General features: G+C 32.3%; 1 protein-coding gene and 2 long non-coding RNA genes across 4 annotated transcripts; 2 read left to right on the top strand and 1 right to left on the bottom strand.

Moving 5' to 3' along the window:
• Positions 1-1,394: 1,394 nt before the first annotated feature.
• Positions 1,395-4,909, bottom strand: LOC144554056 (chalcone isomerase-like protein 1). Its single transcript, XM_078302270.1, has 4 exons — positions 4,571-4,909; positions 2,229-2,472; positions 2,003-2,094; positions 1,395-1,760 (listed from the first exon to the last, which is right to left on the bottom strand). The coding sequence occupies exons 1-4, from the start codon at positions 4,854-4,856 to the stop codon at positions 1,627-1,629; spliced, it is 756 nt and encodes a 251-aa protein (XP_078158396.1). The 5' UTR covers positions 4,857-4,909; the 3' UTR covers positions 1,395-1,626.
• Positions 4,910-14,733: 9,824 nt separating this feature from the next.
• LOC144565307 (uncharacterized) lies at positions 14,734-17,129 on the top strand. Of its 2 annotated transcripts, XR_013514869.1 has the most exons (5): positions 14,734-14,937; positions 15,034-15,103; positions 15,746-15,844; positions 16,719-16,824; positions 16,963-17,129. It is a non-coding gene; the product is annotated as an uncharacterized LOC144565307 (long non-coding RNA). The 2 variants fall into 2 exon arrangements; XR_013514870.1 differs by lacking the exon at positions 16,719-16,824.
• A 262-nt stretch (positions 17,130-17,391) lies between these two features.
• On the top strand, positions 17,392-17,634 carry LOC144546787 (uncharacterized). The gene is made up of 2 exons (XR_013508883.1): positions 17,392-17,465; positions 17,586-17,634. It is a non-coding gene; the product is annotated as an uncharacterized LOC144546787 (long non-coding RNA).
• Positions 17,635-17,682: the final 48 nt, after the last annotated feature.

The raw sequence follows: 17,682 nt of genomic DNA on the forward strand, positions 1-17,682 counted from the left end.
ATAATGCGAACGGGTCAGTCCGCCGATCTGTTACGCGCACGGGTCATCCGTCCGCAGATCTGTTGCGCGCACGGGTCGTCGGGAACGGGTCAGTCCGCTTATCTATTATGCGAACGGGTAGCGACCCGTTCGCAGATCTACTGTGCGAGCGTGGCGGAATCTTAATTCGGAATTAACGGATGGTATTGATTTAATTCTTATTTATTAGGGTGGTACATAAAAAAAAAACGGCACCATAGTTGATTGAACATATTAGTTTTTTTTTCTTATATATCGAACTTCAATATGATCCAAAATGTTATTTAGTGGTGTGTTGGCAACCGAAAGTCAAAATCTAATAAATACGTAATACTATACTATTGCTTATATGAGAATTGTTTGGTCTTCTGTGAAATATAATTTGCAGAAATTGTCCTTATTATTTTTTTTATCTGGCCTTCTTTTATAATTTTTTTTGTTTCATTACTTTAATAAAACAGATTTGAAGTTACTTTTTTTTTTCTTTTGCAATTTGAAGCATGTACTTAACACCAGTTATTATGTCATTTTTTTCATAGATCTTGTAAAATAGCTGCTACTAGAAATTTAGAAAAGAAAAATATATGTGTCAACAACAATATTGTATATTTTTTGGCACACCAGGCCATGCGGTACACATTATTGTAAAGGGCATAATAGTCAAATGTACTAAAAACATTTAATTAATCAAACAAGAAACAAGATGAAAAAAAAAGTTAAATTTATTTTCCCTCATTAATCAAACATGAAAAAGTTAAATATATTAATCTCTTCTATTATTCACCTCCCCTCCCTTTCTCTGAAATAGTATCCTCTTCAGAGTCGTTCCGTGCAGAGCTTTTAATCTGGTCCATTCATTTCGGATCGGACGGAACAGATCAGATCTTGCCCGAATTGAAAAAAAAAAATTTCTCAAAATTTGCGGAACTTTTAATCTCGTCCGTCCGATCCAAAACAAACAGACCAAATTAAAAGCTCCGCACGGAACGACTCCGCAGCCCTTTCTCTACTCTCCATCCAAACAAGGTGTTAGGGAAAGCCAGTAGGCATCTAAACAATGTATTTAATCATCTGTGATCTGGTATGACATGTCAGTACCCTATAAGCTAGAACCTCGGAACACACGTCAATTGACTTTTGATCTCATCCGTTTGTCTTGATCCAATATAGGATCAAACGGACATTACTGGATATATAATCCATCGTCATTAAAACAGGACAACAGCGGATTCTCAAGTGTGCAGACTTGAACAAATTGTAAGAAGCTGGCCCATGGGCCAAGCAATTATATATAAAATTTAGAGGTGATCCGTTTGAAGTTTTGAAAAAAAAAATTCAAATGATATTCAAAATCATTACAGCACAAAATCAAAATATTCATTCTTATAATATCAGATTTTGCACCAAAGTGTAAGATAGGAAAGGATAAACTCAGATCCTGAAAAGGCATCATCTTCTCTATTAAACATAGACAAGTCGTCAATACAAACTTTATTAGTGAAAAAGCCTACTAAAGAAATTTATTTAGGCTAATCTCCCCACTGTCGACACAAAACAGAATTTCAGATATCCTGAAAAGCCATCAATCCAGTTTGTTCGATCTGGATCCTAAAAAAGAGAGAGCATTGCTGCCCCAAATTTCTCCTTGGCATTCTTGTCAAATGGATCTTCCCCCAAGTACAGGTGGAAGTAAGCCCGGCATAGTAATTCGCTTTCTACCGTGCTAATTATCTCATCCTTAACTGCATTGGTTAAATTTGTTTATCAGAATTACAAACAAGAAGATAAAGATAATAAATTTATTTTTCTTAGCATAAGGAAAAAAAAGTAAAGGGGCTAAATATATCTTCCCCTGTCATCCAGTTTCAGAAATTTCTTTTCTTATCTCAGTTTCCATTTTTTTTTTTAAATAATTAATATGGAAGCCTCTTTACGCTAAAGAAAATGATGTCAATAAGACAAAATAAAACTGAAAAATAAGTACCTTTTGTTTGGAGAGTATATCCAGGGAGCCGTGTTATCTCAATCACTGAACCAGATGACAATTTGATGCTATCTTTAGCGTCTCCCATTAGTCTGTCGACATATAAATTAAAACCATAAGCACAAACTTATTGGAAATGAGAAAATATGCTATAACATATCATTTAATACACTTCAATACAAGTTATAGAGAATTATTATCCAGTAAGCAAAAAAGAAAGATATACCTCTTGGCGAGTTCATCGTCCTTCTGACCGCCATTGAGTTTTTTTATCATGGGGCCGAGCACTTCATCGAAGTTCTTCTTGGCCATATTCATTGTCAGACCAGGAAAGACTATAACTAGCTTTGCCATCAATCCTACATCGCCATCAATCACCACTTCATACAGCTCCTTGGTCGGGTTTTCAGGAGCTTTCTCGAATTTGGATTTTAGAAGCTCCTTCAGTTTATCATTATCCCCGTAAATGCCTGATTTGTACATTATTAGTTAGAAAATTTAACTGTTTATATGGCCTATCTGTTCAGTTCATGTTTAGAATTTGTATGATGCTTAAGATAGTTTTTCAAGTATTCAACAGGAAAGGTCATATGAGTTTGCTTCATAGGATTAGTTCTTTGTTTAGAGGTTATTAAAAAGAATAATTATATCATCCCCTCACTCCTGTCCCCCCATTTATCCCCCACTCTCTCTCTTCAAATTAACTTTCTTAACTGTCTTTTACCCCCCATTAATTCCGCTAAGAATTTTCATTTATTCCCGCATTAATTACAGTCCTTTAATAACAATCCCCGCATTAATTATACTGTCATTTTAATAACAATCATCGCATTAATTATACTGTCATCTAATAACAATCCCCGCATTAATTATACTGTCATTTAATAACAATCTCCACTAATAATTATTTATTTGTTTATTGATGTTCAAGAAAGTATTTACTATTGTTCTGACAAATATTTATCATTATGTCTTAGAAGTATTTATCATTGTCCATGACATGATAATACTTTGATTTGATTAAACATTACTTATTGACAAGTTCAAGAACAAAGTTTAAGAAAATATTTATCATTGTTCTGACAAGTATTTATCATTATATCTGAGAAGTATTTATCATTATCTTTGACGTACATATGTTTTACTGAAAATTACAATTATGTTTGAGAAGTATTTATCTATGTAACATAAAGTATTTATCATTGCTTCTGAGAAGTATTTATCGTTGTCTTTGACAGACATATATTTTGCTGAAAATTGCAATTTAAAGTTGATAAAAATTGATAACAACCAATTATTAAAAAAAAATAACGTTATATGGTTTAAATTATTTATATAAAAAATATACATTAAACTTCCGTTGGGCCAATTATTATATATGAATTCATATAAAACCATAACATATTTCAATTCATGTAACATATATACATATTGCCTTTTGTACACATGCAATCCCATGTGATCCACATAATATATACTCCTCAAGATCCAATACAATGTTCGTATAGAAGTTATGTCCTTACCATTTAGTAACCATGTGATCAAGTTTTGGCCCAATTTTCGTTAAGTTTGGCTCATGCTGCCAAAACGCTTGGTTATGATATAGTTTGGACCGAAATTTCATACATACTTAGTTTTATTAAATCCAAAATATCAAAAAAAGAGTATGCATGTGATTAATGACATGATGCCTCTTGGTTAAATGTCTCTAACAAAATTGCATCTCCAATGAAAAAAATACAAGGATCAACATATATGTGCATACATACATAAGAAAATTATAATGTGCATGTAGAGAATAAAAATTCTTAGTTAAAATTTTCGTCCAAATTATAATAAAATATTTATATATAAGAAAATTACAATTATGTCTAAGAAGTATTTATCCATGTAACATAAAATATTTATTATTATCCTTGAGAAATATTTATCATTAATGTTTTACTAAAAGTTGCAGTTATGTCTTAAAAGTATTTATCCATGTAATATTAAATATTTATCATTATATTTGAGAAATATTTATTATTGATGTTTTACTGAAAGTTGCAATTATGTTTGAGAAGTATTTATCCATGTAGCATAAAATATTTATCTATATAACATAAAGTATTTATCATTATGTTTGAGAAGTATTTATTATTGGGTGAGGAGATTGTTTATTTAATGGTCCCCAATTGTGCAGGGACAATCCAAAAAAAAATGAAATTTTGTACGGGAATAACTGACAAGTATTTATGAGGGATTGTTTATTTAATGGTCCCCAGTTGTGCGGGGACGATTCAAAAAAAAAAAAAATTGTGCGGGGACAATTGATGGATTGATTTATTCTTTAATAAATAGATATCATTGCGTATGGATTAATACTTTGCAAATTCAAGATAAATATTTTGATGCTTCAAGTTAAATACTAACAATTTACGAAACACTTATTAATGACTGAGCGGGCCCCCTATGACTTTTTTGACAGTTTGTGCGGAGTTTTTTGCATGAATAAAGCTGCGAGGATTGTTATGAGGATCCTATTAAAAATATGTGATTGGCTGATCGAATAAAAGAAAAAAAAGTTACCGAATCCGTAAATTGAAACATTGAGAGCAATTACTCTCTTCTTTCTCACTCCCATGGTATCTAGTTGCTTCCCATCAGAAGTCTGCACTGGAAAATTCACCCCTGTATTTGGTTCCACCTCCATTTTCACCTCTCCTTCTTTCTCTTCCTTCACTGTCTCCTCCTCCTCTTTCTTTTTCTCCTGATTTGTCACAACATCTTCTTTCACCTCCGCCTCCAATTGATCTTCTTTCACCTCCTCAACCGTTTTATCTTGCTTTATCTCAGCCTCTGTTGTTGTTGCCATGGTTTTTTCTCTGGGGTTTTCATTGGCTGGTGGTTGGTACGGAGAGAAGAGGAGAGGATCTGATGGTATTAATAGAAACGGTGGTTGCACTCGGATCAGTGAAGAGTAATGGCGCTATCATCAATTAATCATCATGATCAATGCTCTTTCGCCTCTCAACAAACAATTCAGTCGGTCCAAATAAGATAGCAACAATAAAACAATAAATAAATAAATAAAATATGTATTTAATTATGTAATTATTTAAAAGAGTAATGTTATTTTGTAATAATGAACTAAATACTTGTGTAAATATAATTTAAGATTTAATGGATATCTAATTATCTATTCATAAGTTTGATACAAGTACAATTCATTTTGTTTTAGTAATTTCAAATCAAGAAAATAACCTTCTTCCGTAATTTCCCCACCAAATTAATTAATGCTAGTTATTTATACTTGCGTAGGATGTGGATATAACTAACAAGGGTGCATCCCAAACCCCAAGAACAAAGATCATAGCAGTTCGGGTCAGGTTTCACATGAACCCGATCCGACTGAATTTTTGTTTCCTTTTCCTTTTACAAATAATCTGACTGGATTATTATTAGGGGAAGCAAACGTCCGAATCCAGATCTGTATTAAAAAATTAAATATGAATATCTAATATCTGAATATCCGTACACACATATATACATATATTGTTTTGAATTTTAATTATTTGTATTTGAATAATAGATATATACCATATAGTTTAATATATATTATGGAAAAAAATTATGTTAGTCATCATTATAATTAGATAAATATTATGAACTTTGATATTTTTTAATAATATTTATATTTTTTTTAAAATAAATAATAGTGTTGAAAAATGAATATCCAATATGTATCTTTTTAATATATTATATGTATCTCTGTCCATTTAATATCCGATCGGTATTTGAAAAATAAAAGTGAATATGGATATGATTTTACGTTAAAATTTGATCCGTTTGCACCCCTAATTATTATCCTTCATCTCACAAGTAAAGATCGATTTTCCTCCTAATTGAATATAAAATATTTAAGCAAAAAAAGTACCTGGCCTATTATTTATTTTTTCAACTTAGAAGGCACCTTACAAAAACTTATTTTTCACTTCAAATTATCAAGACGTCTCGTTCGTTATTTAAATTGCATTAAATTTAATTATTAGTCATCACGCATCCTATCATATTGGGGTCAGGAGACTTGAGGAATGAGGAATGAGTATCCTATTCTTAAGCAAACCCTCGAATAATTTGAGACACATTAGAGTGTGCAGATTAAATCTGTGTATTCTTTTTTATCATGTATGGTTGTGGACTAAAGTTAATGAGACCTAATTTGGTTATTTCAACTTGGGTCAATTTAAATTATTCATATTTGGTTGATATCTAAAGTTATACGTTAACTTAAATTATTTTTTGTTTGGTAATAATTTGATGGCTTAAGGCATGAAGCATGATTTGATATTACAAATTACGTCGTTGTACAAAATTTGTAATAACAATAATAAAACTATTCTTCGTATTTTTTTTTTCTTTTCATTTTGATTGAAAGAAATTGTACAAGAGAATGAGTTATATTTGGTGAGCATAAGCCTGCTTAATTGAAATTCCCATCTGCAAAATTCCTTTATTTGAAAAAAATTCTTATTTTAAAACTTTTAGTTAATTCACATATATACAATTTATCGTATATGAATTTCACTTGGGCGCCGAACATTTATTTATCCGATTTTGTTTTCTACGATTTTTCACTTTTAGATTATTTTTGGTAGTCAGTACTATGCAATTAACGGTGTGGCGACTTAAATATGCATCATTTTTTCTATGGAAATGTATATTCTATTTTTCAGATGTAACCTATTAATTTAATCTTTTAATTAATGAGTTATATATATAACATAGCACCCTCTATATTGTCCGTACTATGAATCATTATATTTTTACTTTTTAAGTGCTTTAAAGGAATCTAGATAATAAAAAAAAAATTGCATATTTTTTCGGAGCTTACTAAAACTTTACTTCTCATCGTGAATTGATTATGGAAGTAGTTTGTTTCTTTCAATTAATATATTTTTTTTTTTTGTTTCGTCCAATGATCAAGTGTTGACATGAACGCTGTTGTACTCTCTTTTTTTAAAATACCTGACAGAGGCTGCCGGTTGATTTTATAATAAAAACCGCATTCATACAAGGATTAATTTTATGGGCCTTAGCCCAGTACTGTGTGGCACAGTGCCATGCAATGCATGCACCTCCATACAGCCCCGCCTATCCATTGCTCTCTACATGCACTATCCTTGTCTTCAAAGTAATTTACAAAAAACAAAAGGGCAAAAGTAAATATCAAGGAGTCTTTCTTCTTTCAATTTTTTCCCACAGCGTTGCTTCTCTGATTACCCACTGCGCAACCACATCTGGAGGAGTATGCTTGCCTTCAAAGATAACAGTATTCCTTTGACGCCATATTGCCCAACATGTTGCAGGAAACAACTGCTTCCAACGTGAATGTAGGCGTGGCCTGCTCTTGTGTAGATCCAAGGATCGTCTCCAAGTATCACAGACCGTATCACCGGAATTGAGAATTCTGAAACCCACCAGTCCTTCAACCTTGTCCCAAATGGCCATTGCATAGGAACACTGGAAAAGCAAGTGTTGCAAGGACTCTAGATGGCTGGAAGGACATAGTGAGCAGAAGGCATCCTGACAGTTAAAATGCCTGTGCAACATGACCTCTTTAGTTAGGAGTTTGTTCTGAAGTAGGAGGTAAACAAAGATCCTTACTGATGGAGGAATGTTAAATTGCCACAGCGATCTAAACTCAAATCTTGTCAGACCGGATCCACAAATGGAGTAAATTGTATTTATATTTACGATTAGATAATATAAATCATTCTAAAATGGAGTTGTTTTATAAATTCTCTCAAAAAAATTTGGTTGTGACAAGTTAGTGTTCGAACTTCTAATTTTGACAATAATCCCTCCTCAATAATAAGTACATATTTACTTGTAGTCTAGTAGTTAGAACTTTATTTTATAATTGAGAGATATTAGATTCAAATTCCACTTACCACACTATGTATTTTAATTTTCAACATCCTTTATAAAAAGTTTCTACTTGTGCCTTTGATTATATCATGGTCATTGTATTCTTAAAATTGAGCATTAAATAGTAAATAAACTGCATAGGGTCTTTGTAACTGAAGTGATCGTCAAAACTAAAAATTGGTTAATCTAATGGACCCAAAAACAATCAAACATGTTTTAAAATTTCATCCATACCAGAACCGACATTAATTAATTTGTGTGTCATCTGCACTAGTGATGTCGAGCAAAAGGATTTAATTTATTTATGACATAAAAGGACAGTAAACAAGCATGCATAACAAGTAATTAACAACATGTACACATCAATCCACATTCCACAGTAATTTGGTTGCTCGCCAGGATAGGATTTTAATTTATAACACCCCGGGTCCCGGGCCAAGGCGATATCCTAGTCACTTTCACTTCGTTGGCATTTCGTTAGATCCACGTTTGCATTGTGCTCTTCTAAAATTGGTTGCTTGCAATGACTGAGCGGTCTGTTGGTGAACATGTCTACAGGACTCAATCAATTTGTAAAGTTTAGATAGCGTTGATGATCAAGTTATTATTATTAAACAAGATTTTAAATAGCATTGACAGCTATCGCTATAGTTTTTAACGTCCGGAAAAACTAAAGATAAGCTATATACTGCGCACTTAAAGCTAGCTATTTAGAACTCTGATAAAAAAAAGCGGTTAATAGCACTATAGCTTTTAAGATCCAAAAAAGCTATAGCACAGTTATTGCATAGCTATAACTAGCTATTTAAAACCAATTATTAAATATTAATAGATCTTTTACCTGAGTTTTGAATTTGTAATCTTCACACAAATATCATTATATTATTAATTATTTTAGTTTGAGAAATTTGTCTTAACATGTATACTCCAATCTATTTTATTTTTAGAAAAGATTACTTAAAATTAATTATCATTTTAACAACATTAAGAATAAAATTTTAAAATATTTAAATAAATTAAAAGTTAATTTATAAGTATGTTATTGGAGATATAGATAGTCTAATAATTAAATTTCATGTAATTTATATAAATAATATTTGGTAATGTATCAAAGGTCGTTAATTCTAATTTTAGCCTGTTCAAATTTCTAGCCAAACAATAAGTAAAAAAAGAGGAGTAAGGTGAAATAAGAGGTGAGTTAATATGGATTAAGTTACTCCACCTTTTCAGATGGATTAATTAACTTACTTCACACTTAACCACTGTTACTTTTAGAACCACTGTCACTTTTAGAACCATCTGTGCTGAATTTGAAATTTTAGTGCGGAAGCGTACCTAAACTCAATCACCCTTAAGCGCTCATGCTCGCGGCCCCGTACCTGCACACTGCAGCACCGTTTGCTTGCTACTTTTTACAGCCTCCATTGCCATTTTTCTTTCAATATCTTGCTTCTAGTGTTCTTTTCTCTTTCCTTTTCACAGCCGCCATCGCCATCACCGTTTCCTTTTCTTTTTTTGGGCTAACCCTAGGTAAAACGCGGGATACAGAGAGAGAGACTCGCGCTGGATTTTTGAGGGGGACCCTTCTGGGACCGGGCCAAATCGGTCCCAGAAGGTGTGGGCGCCGGTCCCAGACGGCTGGAGTGCCAAATCTGTCCCCGTTACTTTTTTTGTTTTTGTTTTTTTGTTTTTTCTGCGTCCGGCGAATAGATTGGTCCCAAATATCGGTCACAGGTGGACTGTTTTGCTGTAGTGAGCATGACAGTTGGCAACTTTCGAGCCTTTGTTGATTATGTGCTATCCAAAGTCTGTCCGTACTTGTCTAACGAGATAATCATAGCTTCATGCCTCTGTTAATTATAGCCAATTAGCCATCCTATTAGGTTGTCTAGTTATTTGTAATATTCAGCTAAGCCCATCATTAATATACAAATTACATCTTAAGTTCTTGTATACTCTGTATAACACATCAATACTATATATATTCTAAACTGCAATGATCTTTTTTAATTGAACATAAAATTGACAATATACAATATATAATTATTTTTCATATAAGTTCAATATTAAATTAATGATCCAACACATCAAAGTAGCAATTTTAAATCATTTTTTAGATAAAGATGGTGATCAATTTTTAAATGGATAACATATCTTAATTATTATATGAAATGTTGGTCCTCGCAATTTTCAATCTTGTAATCTTACAAAGAAAATGTCATAAAATGTCAGAACATAAACACTTATCAAATTGATTGAAGTAAACGGATCATGCAATATCGAGAAGATATTAAATATTATTTGTTTTCATTTCATGCATGGCACATAAAATAGAGTTAAAATTAATAGATGTTATGACTCATATGCTACGTGAAGTCAAAATAGTGCTGTTAATATTTTCAATCAAATTTAATAAGTTCATATTTATTGTATTGTGTAAAATATGTATACACATATTGTCGTCCTCGTGCAACGACTAATAATTTTTCTGGTTTTCAAAAAATTGTAATTTCTTAAAATGATCATGCTTTGCTGTTTCAAATTATATAAGAAAAATGCATATATGATTTCTTTTTTTCAAGGTTCAAGAAAAATACATGGTTTTATCGAAAGAAATTTTAATTTGGCTAACAGCTTAAAAAGAGTAGGACATAATTTTTATGGAGATCAGAGAAAGAAAAGAAAAGGTAGGGAAGTACAGCTCAATAACCAATTTTGTGCAAAAATTGCCACTGTGTTCAACTGTAATGCTGTGGTGATATCAAATAATATAGCTGTAATGCTGTAGATAAATAGTAAATTGCATGTGGCGGTCCTGGTACCAATTTATTTAGTAGTATTTATAATTGGTACCAGTGATTATGGTTGCTGAGTAATGGTGGATCCACACTTCCACAGTATCCAGGAGAGGTACTTGCAACCTTCATCTAAAAATTGTAAAACTATATTTATGTTTACTATTTTTTATTGACAAAATTGTAAATGTATGTTTATGATTCAAAAAAATTGCAAGTATAATTATGACCCTCATTAAATTTTGTCTTGTCGATTATTATTCTGATATTATTTGTGTTGGTGAGGTAGGTTAGATATTTAGATTATAAATTAGTTTGAAACCACATAATTAGTTTGGCTCATATAGTCGGTACATTGGTGCCTATGGTAATCTATTTTTCTTTTTATAAAAGTGAGGGAATTTCACTGGTGATCAAGAATGATATATACTCAAATTACAAAATAAACCTACATAATTTTTGTCTTGTTACAGTACCAAAAGACATAACAACTGCCTAACAATCAAAACATCTCCAAACTAATACAAACAAACATAGCCCAGTCACATAAAATCTGAATATCCTTAAAAAACATACTTCTAGATATCAGGGGAAAGAAGTCCCCGAAATTTTTATTAATGGGAAAATTAAAAAAAATATATCGACAATAAGGAAGCAGTTTTCAGAAATTTGATATCCAAGAAAGATATGATGGTCTATAACATTCAGGAGATGTTATAGACCACAACATCTAGTTAATCGAAATCACTCCTTACCCTAATTAGCAAAACAACGTAAAAAAATAATGGATATTATTGTTGAGAACGTCCATAGAGCAAAAAAATTCTGGTCACTCACTCTGATTAGCGAAACAACATTAAAAAAAACGGTGGACATTATTGTTGAGAACGTCCAGGGAGCAAAAAAAATGTTTTCGTCATTCCTCACTCCCACTCTGGACGTTACTACCTATAACGTCACAGTTTTCATTTTTTTTCCTCCCCTTGTTTTGTTAATTATTGGCAATCTGATTTCACTAATCAGGATGTTATGGCCTCCATCAAGTTTTTCTTATATATTGAATTTCGGAAAACTGCTTCTCCATTGTCGATATATTTTTTAAAATTTTTCTATTAATAAAAATTTCGAAAGAAGTCCAACTAAACTTTAGAATACAAAGCTTGTTCTAAATTAGGAATCTCTAAACCATATCCAAGCATGTGATCTAGATCTCTTAGTAGAACCAGCTCCTCTGCCTCTAAAGCAAAAAAGAAGTGATAATTAAAAATAGAAACTAATACTCGGTGTTTTGCACCAAAAAGTTGTAACAACAATAAGTTTAGCTCTTATAGTCTTAAAAGAAAGCATTGAACTACTTCGAAAGCATAATTTATCTCTTTCAAACTAGACAACACATAAGACAGCTTCTCTTATCATTTCCACCATTATCATGTCTTTGAGAGAAATACATTGCATCTAATTGCCACATATATCATCTAAAGAATCAGCAACAAAATTAAAATTATTAAGGGTACGTTTGGATGACACATGAATAGTGCTAATCCAGGAATAACTGCTATTCTCACTATTTCACGTTTGGGTGAAAAAAATGATATTCTCAACACAAGAAATAGCTTGGATTAGCTGCTATTCCACTATTCCTATGAAATGTTGGGTTAGAGGCTATTCCGTATTTGGAGTTAGCGAGCTATTCTGAGCTATTCTTTGTTTCATCCAAAAGTACCCTAAAAGAAACAATCTAGGATCATATTTTAAAAGTGAAGGGACAATAATCAAATGGGTGAGAGGCAGTACTTTTAAATTGCCCACAGAAAGAATAATCAGCATTGCTCTGCCAACCTTTCTTTAACAAGTTATCCTCCTGAGAAGTCTAAGAAAAAAATTATTTTTGGAGGAACTTTACACTTCCAAATAGAATCATATTCATGATTAATTATCCCCCCTAAACTTCAACCATTTGTAATAAGAATTAACTGAAAATTTTCCTGTAGTACTCCATTCTCCATCTATAGACTAAGGAATCATTTTGCATAGGATCAGGAGATCATTCCATTCTACCAAGTAAATTCTTGTCAACAGTTTATTAGAGGAGATTGTAAACATTTTGAAGATAAAACTTCAATAACTAAATATTTGGATCTACCACAATCTAAAACAGAGAAGAAAACAAACTAGATAAGGCCGATTCAGTGATATGTCTATTATTCCACAAATAAAGCTAGCGTGTGCTATGCTCACCAAGAAGTTTGGTGAGCATAAGCTTCAAAATCTATCGGAATGGCTGCTTAAAAAAACACATCAGAACTTTGTTTTATTTTTAATTTAAAACAATATTTCCCAGAAAATATTAATCAAGTAGTGGAAAAAAAGAAAAAGAGAGAAAGAAGAAAAAATAAAACCTCAAAAGGGTACTATTCAAAAGCATTGGAAGAAAATTAAATCACAAAATGAGTTTTTGGAAAAACAAGTTTAAAGAAATTTACATAAAGGATCCAAATTTTCCTTCCGCCCCGGGCCTTAAAATCTTCAGGACCAGTCCTGAATTGTTTAGTTTAGGCCAATTTAGTCTGGCCTAAAGATCGGCTTATTCTGTCTTAGTCTGACTCAATTAAATCACATTTGATGGAATAAGTGAGACCTAAAGCTCTTATTCTACTATTTAGTCCACAACCAAACATGACTTTTATTTATTTTGGTAAAATCTGCTTGAAAGACACGCATATCCACAGACCACAGGTGCTTTGGATATAGATAAAACATTCAAAGCCAAAGGTATGCATATTCAAAGGCACACATATCACAACAATTTAAAACAACAAATCTACATTTTATAATAATCAAGTATGCATTATGTAATTTCTAAATATATTTTATGTAATAATTAAGTGTGTATTTTAAGGATTCGGATGATGAGTCTGAAAGTTTAAAATAACAGTTGACATTTGTCGAAATAATTGTGTCTAAATTATAAACTATTGGTATAAAAAAAATGCATTTTGAGTTTCACGAAGAGTATTTAGGAATTTGAGTTCAGAAACTGATGATCTTGCCTGTTATTCCCCTTTTCTCTATTTTTTTTTTCTGAAGATAATAATCGGGTAATAGTTAAAAGGGTAAATTTTGCTGGAGGTCACTAAACTGTGTAACGAATTGGTCACTCAAGTTTGATTTGTTCCTCTATAGTCACCGAACTTTTAATTTGGACCCAAATTGATCTGGTAGACCACTACATATGAGAATTGAGCATGAAGTTATGCTACAGGGTCTTCATGCAAAGATCCATACTTTGGCTTTTAAAAATTAAAATTTTGAATTGAAACTGCTATTTGAACTGTTTGAATTGTCGTTAATGTTCTACACCACAAGCCACACATTCATGTTGGTAATTGTAGAATTTCAAGTCTCTTTGGCACAAGATCAAAAGGCCAAAGATCAACAGTTTGATTTTCTGGCCCCTTGATCTTCACTCAGCAAGATATGGTCCAAATTTTATGATTTTTGGCATCTACGCATTGATTGTAGAATAAGATCAGCAGTTTAGAATTTTAGATTTGTTCTTTGAGATTCAGATTTTGAAATATTTCCAAGCACAATTTAGTTCATGGAATCCCTGTGAAGTTTAGTGTTCAAACTGGTTCAACTCAAATGTCAGATAAGAGCTAGATGGTAGTTGAAGCTAGTAAAAGGTTGCTTTATTAGTTACTACTGTGGTTTTATTGTACCAACAACAACAACAACAAAATCTTTAGCCCAAACAAGTTGGGGGTAGGTTAGAAATGAAACTCAACATGTGAGAGTTTCATTTCCAAAAAAAAGTTGTATTTTACATTGGCTCGCCACACCTATCGCAACCCTCCTCTTTTTTCTTGGTTTGGGACAGACTGTGGAGAAATTACACAGGCGGAGTTATATTTTACCGTAGTTCTATTGTACCAATGATACAAAAATTAAAACTGAGATGCTTGATGTGAACAAAACTACTGTTCAGTTGAGTTATCATTTACTAATCTTTTTTTTTTTTTTTTTGTTGTTAATTTTGTAGATGACCTAGAAGGAATACCAGCTCTTATCTCAAGTTTAACTCCTTACAAAAAGGAGAGCTTGATAAAAACTGTCAATGCAAATTCAGGCGATCTCATCTTGTTTGCAATTGGAAATACTGCAAGCGTGAATAAGACTCTTGACCGACTTAGATTGTTTATTGCCAACGATTTGGGCTTAATAAACCATGTAGGTACAGAAGGTTTTCCTCTCATGTTCTACTTGACTTATGTTTTTTAAATCTAATATATTTGACTTTTATTTTTCCGGGAACTTTGTAGCTAGGAAGTGCATTTAATACTGTGGGTTACAGATTTTCCAATTCGAATGGAATGATTCTGAGAAAAGATATGAGGTTAAATTTGTTCTTTTTTTTAACCTTTTCTAATTGCTTCTACTATATAGAATTAGCACACAACCTGACCAAGCTATCTAAACATCAAGCTGACGCAATGTGAATTTTCAGAATCCAAACACCCTAATCCTGATCGGATCCCAAAATCTGATCGGCAACCAGACTGACTTCAGCCTGACCTGTTTGACATGATATCCCATCCTGCTTAACCCGACTTGTGACCTCGTTTGACTCGGAAACACTAATTACTGTGTGAATCAATAGTGTTGGGGCAAAAAACTGAAAGAACCTACCTATCCAACCCAGCTGACTTGCACCTTGAGTCTGCTTGACTCAAAATGGAATAACCTGAGACCCAAAACAACTCTTACTCCGAAATGACCCAAGCCGGTCTGACTTTCTGCTACCAAAACTTGGCCTAACCGGGTCAAACTTGTACAAATTGTGGAGACCGATTTCTTATAGTACATTTACTTCTTAAGAGGGTTATTACCAGCAAGTACTTGCGACATTTCTAAAGTAGCAGTCAAAATTAAAATTCATGCTTAAATTTTGTGATTGGAGTTTTACCTGGTAGATAACTAAGTGCTAACTGTTTTGTTTTTTTTCCTTTGCTATATTTTTTAACTGTTTACATGTCAGGCCTTGCACCATCCATTTACAACACCAAATCCAGAAGACATGAATGACCTTGCCTCTGCCCGCGCTTTGGCCTATGATATGATCTATAATGGAGTTGAGGTATTATTACTTTTATTATGAATTAATGGATTTATTAGTTTTCATTTTTCCTTAGATTTTTCTTCAAATACTAGTTAAGGTGGGTTGGCTTGAATTATAAATTGACAATGGTTTAAGTTATTGAACAATGGCCCATCTTGTGATGTCTATCCAGCCAATGGCCCATCTTAGCAGCCGAAGTACTAGAAATTGGGATGGCAACAAGCAGGGGTCTTGGATTATTATAAACCCCAATTGGCACTATTATGGATATGGGATTGTTGCTTCTTCATGTCTTTGATCCTTCTATAGTTCATGCAAAATGGATAAATTCAATATGTATAAACATTTGATTTCTGCTATTCAATTGTAATTGGATGGCTGATTTCCAAATAATTGCATGTTCAGACGTTCATGTCATCATAATTACGCAAGTGGTAACAATTAGGATCCGTGCCATATAAATGTTAATTCATGGGGGGAGTAAGGCTACGGTGCTATGGGTTGCATAGAGGGCTACAATGTTACGGCTCAATATTCGAGTTTTCAAAATTCTAACGGTCGATCCGAACCATTCATCTTGTTCTTCATATTAATATCTATTTGGAGGCCAAATTTTATATTTTTTGAAATTTTTTTATTATTTTTTTAGATAGGTAGAAAATCAAATATATTAATGGTGCAGAATTTTTTAGATCAAGTGATTTTCTATCCATCTAAAAAAATATAAAATTTGGTCTCCAAACACATATTAATATGGAGAACAAGATGAACAGTTCGGATTGACCGTTAGAATTTTGAAAACTCGAATATTGAACCATAGCACCGTAGTCTTACTCTTCATAGGGGCATATTGTTGATTCATCTGTACAGTGCGCTATATTATAAATTTTAGATTGGGGGAGGGAACTTGCGAATATACAAGAGAGAAGTTCAAGAAAAGATTTTGGAAATTATCGGCATCTCTCGAGAACAGATTCCTCTCTCTCACTTGCGCATAGGTTCCCACACTACTTAAATGTCTTTACAAAAACTTTGAATGTAGAAACTGAGAGTACTGGCACAGTTATTAAGTACCAATTCTGTAGGCTTTTGTTTCAATTTTCAAGATGATTACTTGAATTTATTTGTTCAATTAGGCCGAAGAGAAGTTCGGATATCTTTTGGAATGTCTTGATATGGGTGCCCCTCCACATAGTACTGTATTAGCTTTTGCTATTTTTAGCGCTTTGAATATGAATTATTGAAAAGCACTGTAAATTTTTGAGTAAAAGTTTTGTACAATTGTAAACCCCAAATTGCTATAATAAGAAAAGTCCAACTTGTCCCAGTTCATTATTAACTATCATAAGAATTGCTTATGGTTTGGATCGACTAATAATGCTTTTGGCTGGTGCAAGTTCAATTAGAGATGTAATTGCATTTCCAAAAACCACACTGCACAATGTGGACTTACAAAAGCACCATCAGACTATCAGATGTTGATCCAAACCATAAGCAATTCTTATGATAGTTAATAATGAACTGGGACAAGTTGGACTTTTCTTATTATAGCCACAAGACCACAACAATAGAAGGAGCTCTCTTTTTCTAGTAAACCCGAGGTTAATTAATCGATTAATTTCTCTCGAATTGCTTAAATGTAAGATTTATAATTATAGAGTTAAACACCTTTTTGAGAACCTAATTATCATTCAAAGAATAACATATTATATTTATTTTATTTTATTTTATTTTTTGCTTATACTCTTTGTATTGTCAGATTGTTAAGAACCAATGTTCTGGGGAATACAAATATTTTCCATTGGTTCCACTTCCAAGAACGCTTTCTTCAATACAATTTTCGTTTCTGCTTGAAT

This window comes from Carex rostrata, chromosome 1 (genome assembly GCF_964058835.1).
Source record: "Carex rostrata chromosome 1, lpCarRost1.2, whole genome shotgun sequence".
In the NCBI taxonomy this organism is placed as follows: domain Eukaryota; kingdom Viridiplantae; phylum Streptophyta; class Magnoliopsida; order Poales; family Cyperaceae; genus Carex; species Carex rostrata.

Bases quoted from the DNA above. Each gene is read 5' to 3' on its own strand.
- LOC144554056 (XM_078302270.1), bottom strand. From the start codon at position 4,856: ATGGCAACAACAACAGAGGCTGAGATAAAGCAAGATAAAACGGTTGAG. The intron at 2,095-2,228 runs GTATATCTTTCT...ATATGTCGACAG, and splicing joins GACGATGAACTCGCCAAGAG to ACTAATGGGAGACGCTAAAG. The intron at 1,761-2,002 runs GTACTTATTTTT...TAACCAATGCAG, and splicing joins ATATACTCTCCAAACAAAAG to TTAAGGATGAGATAATTAGC.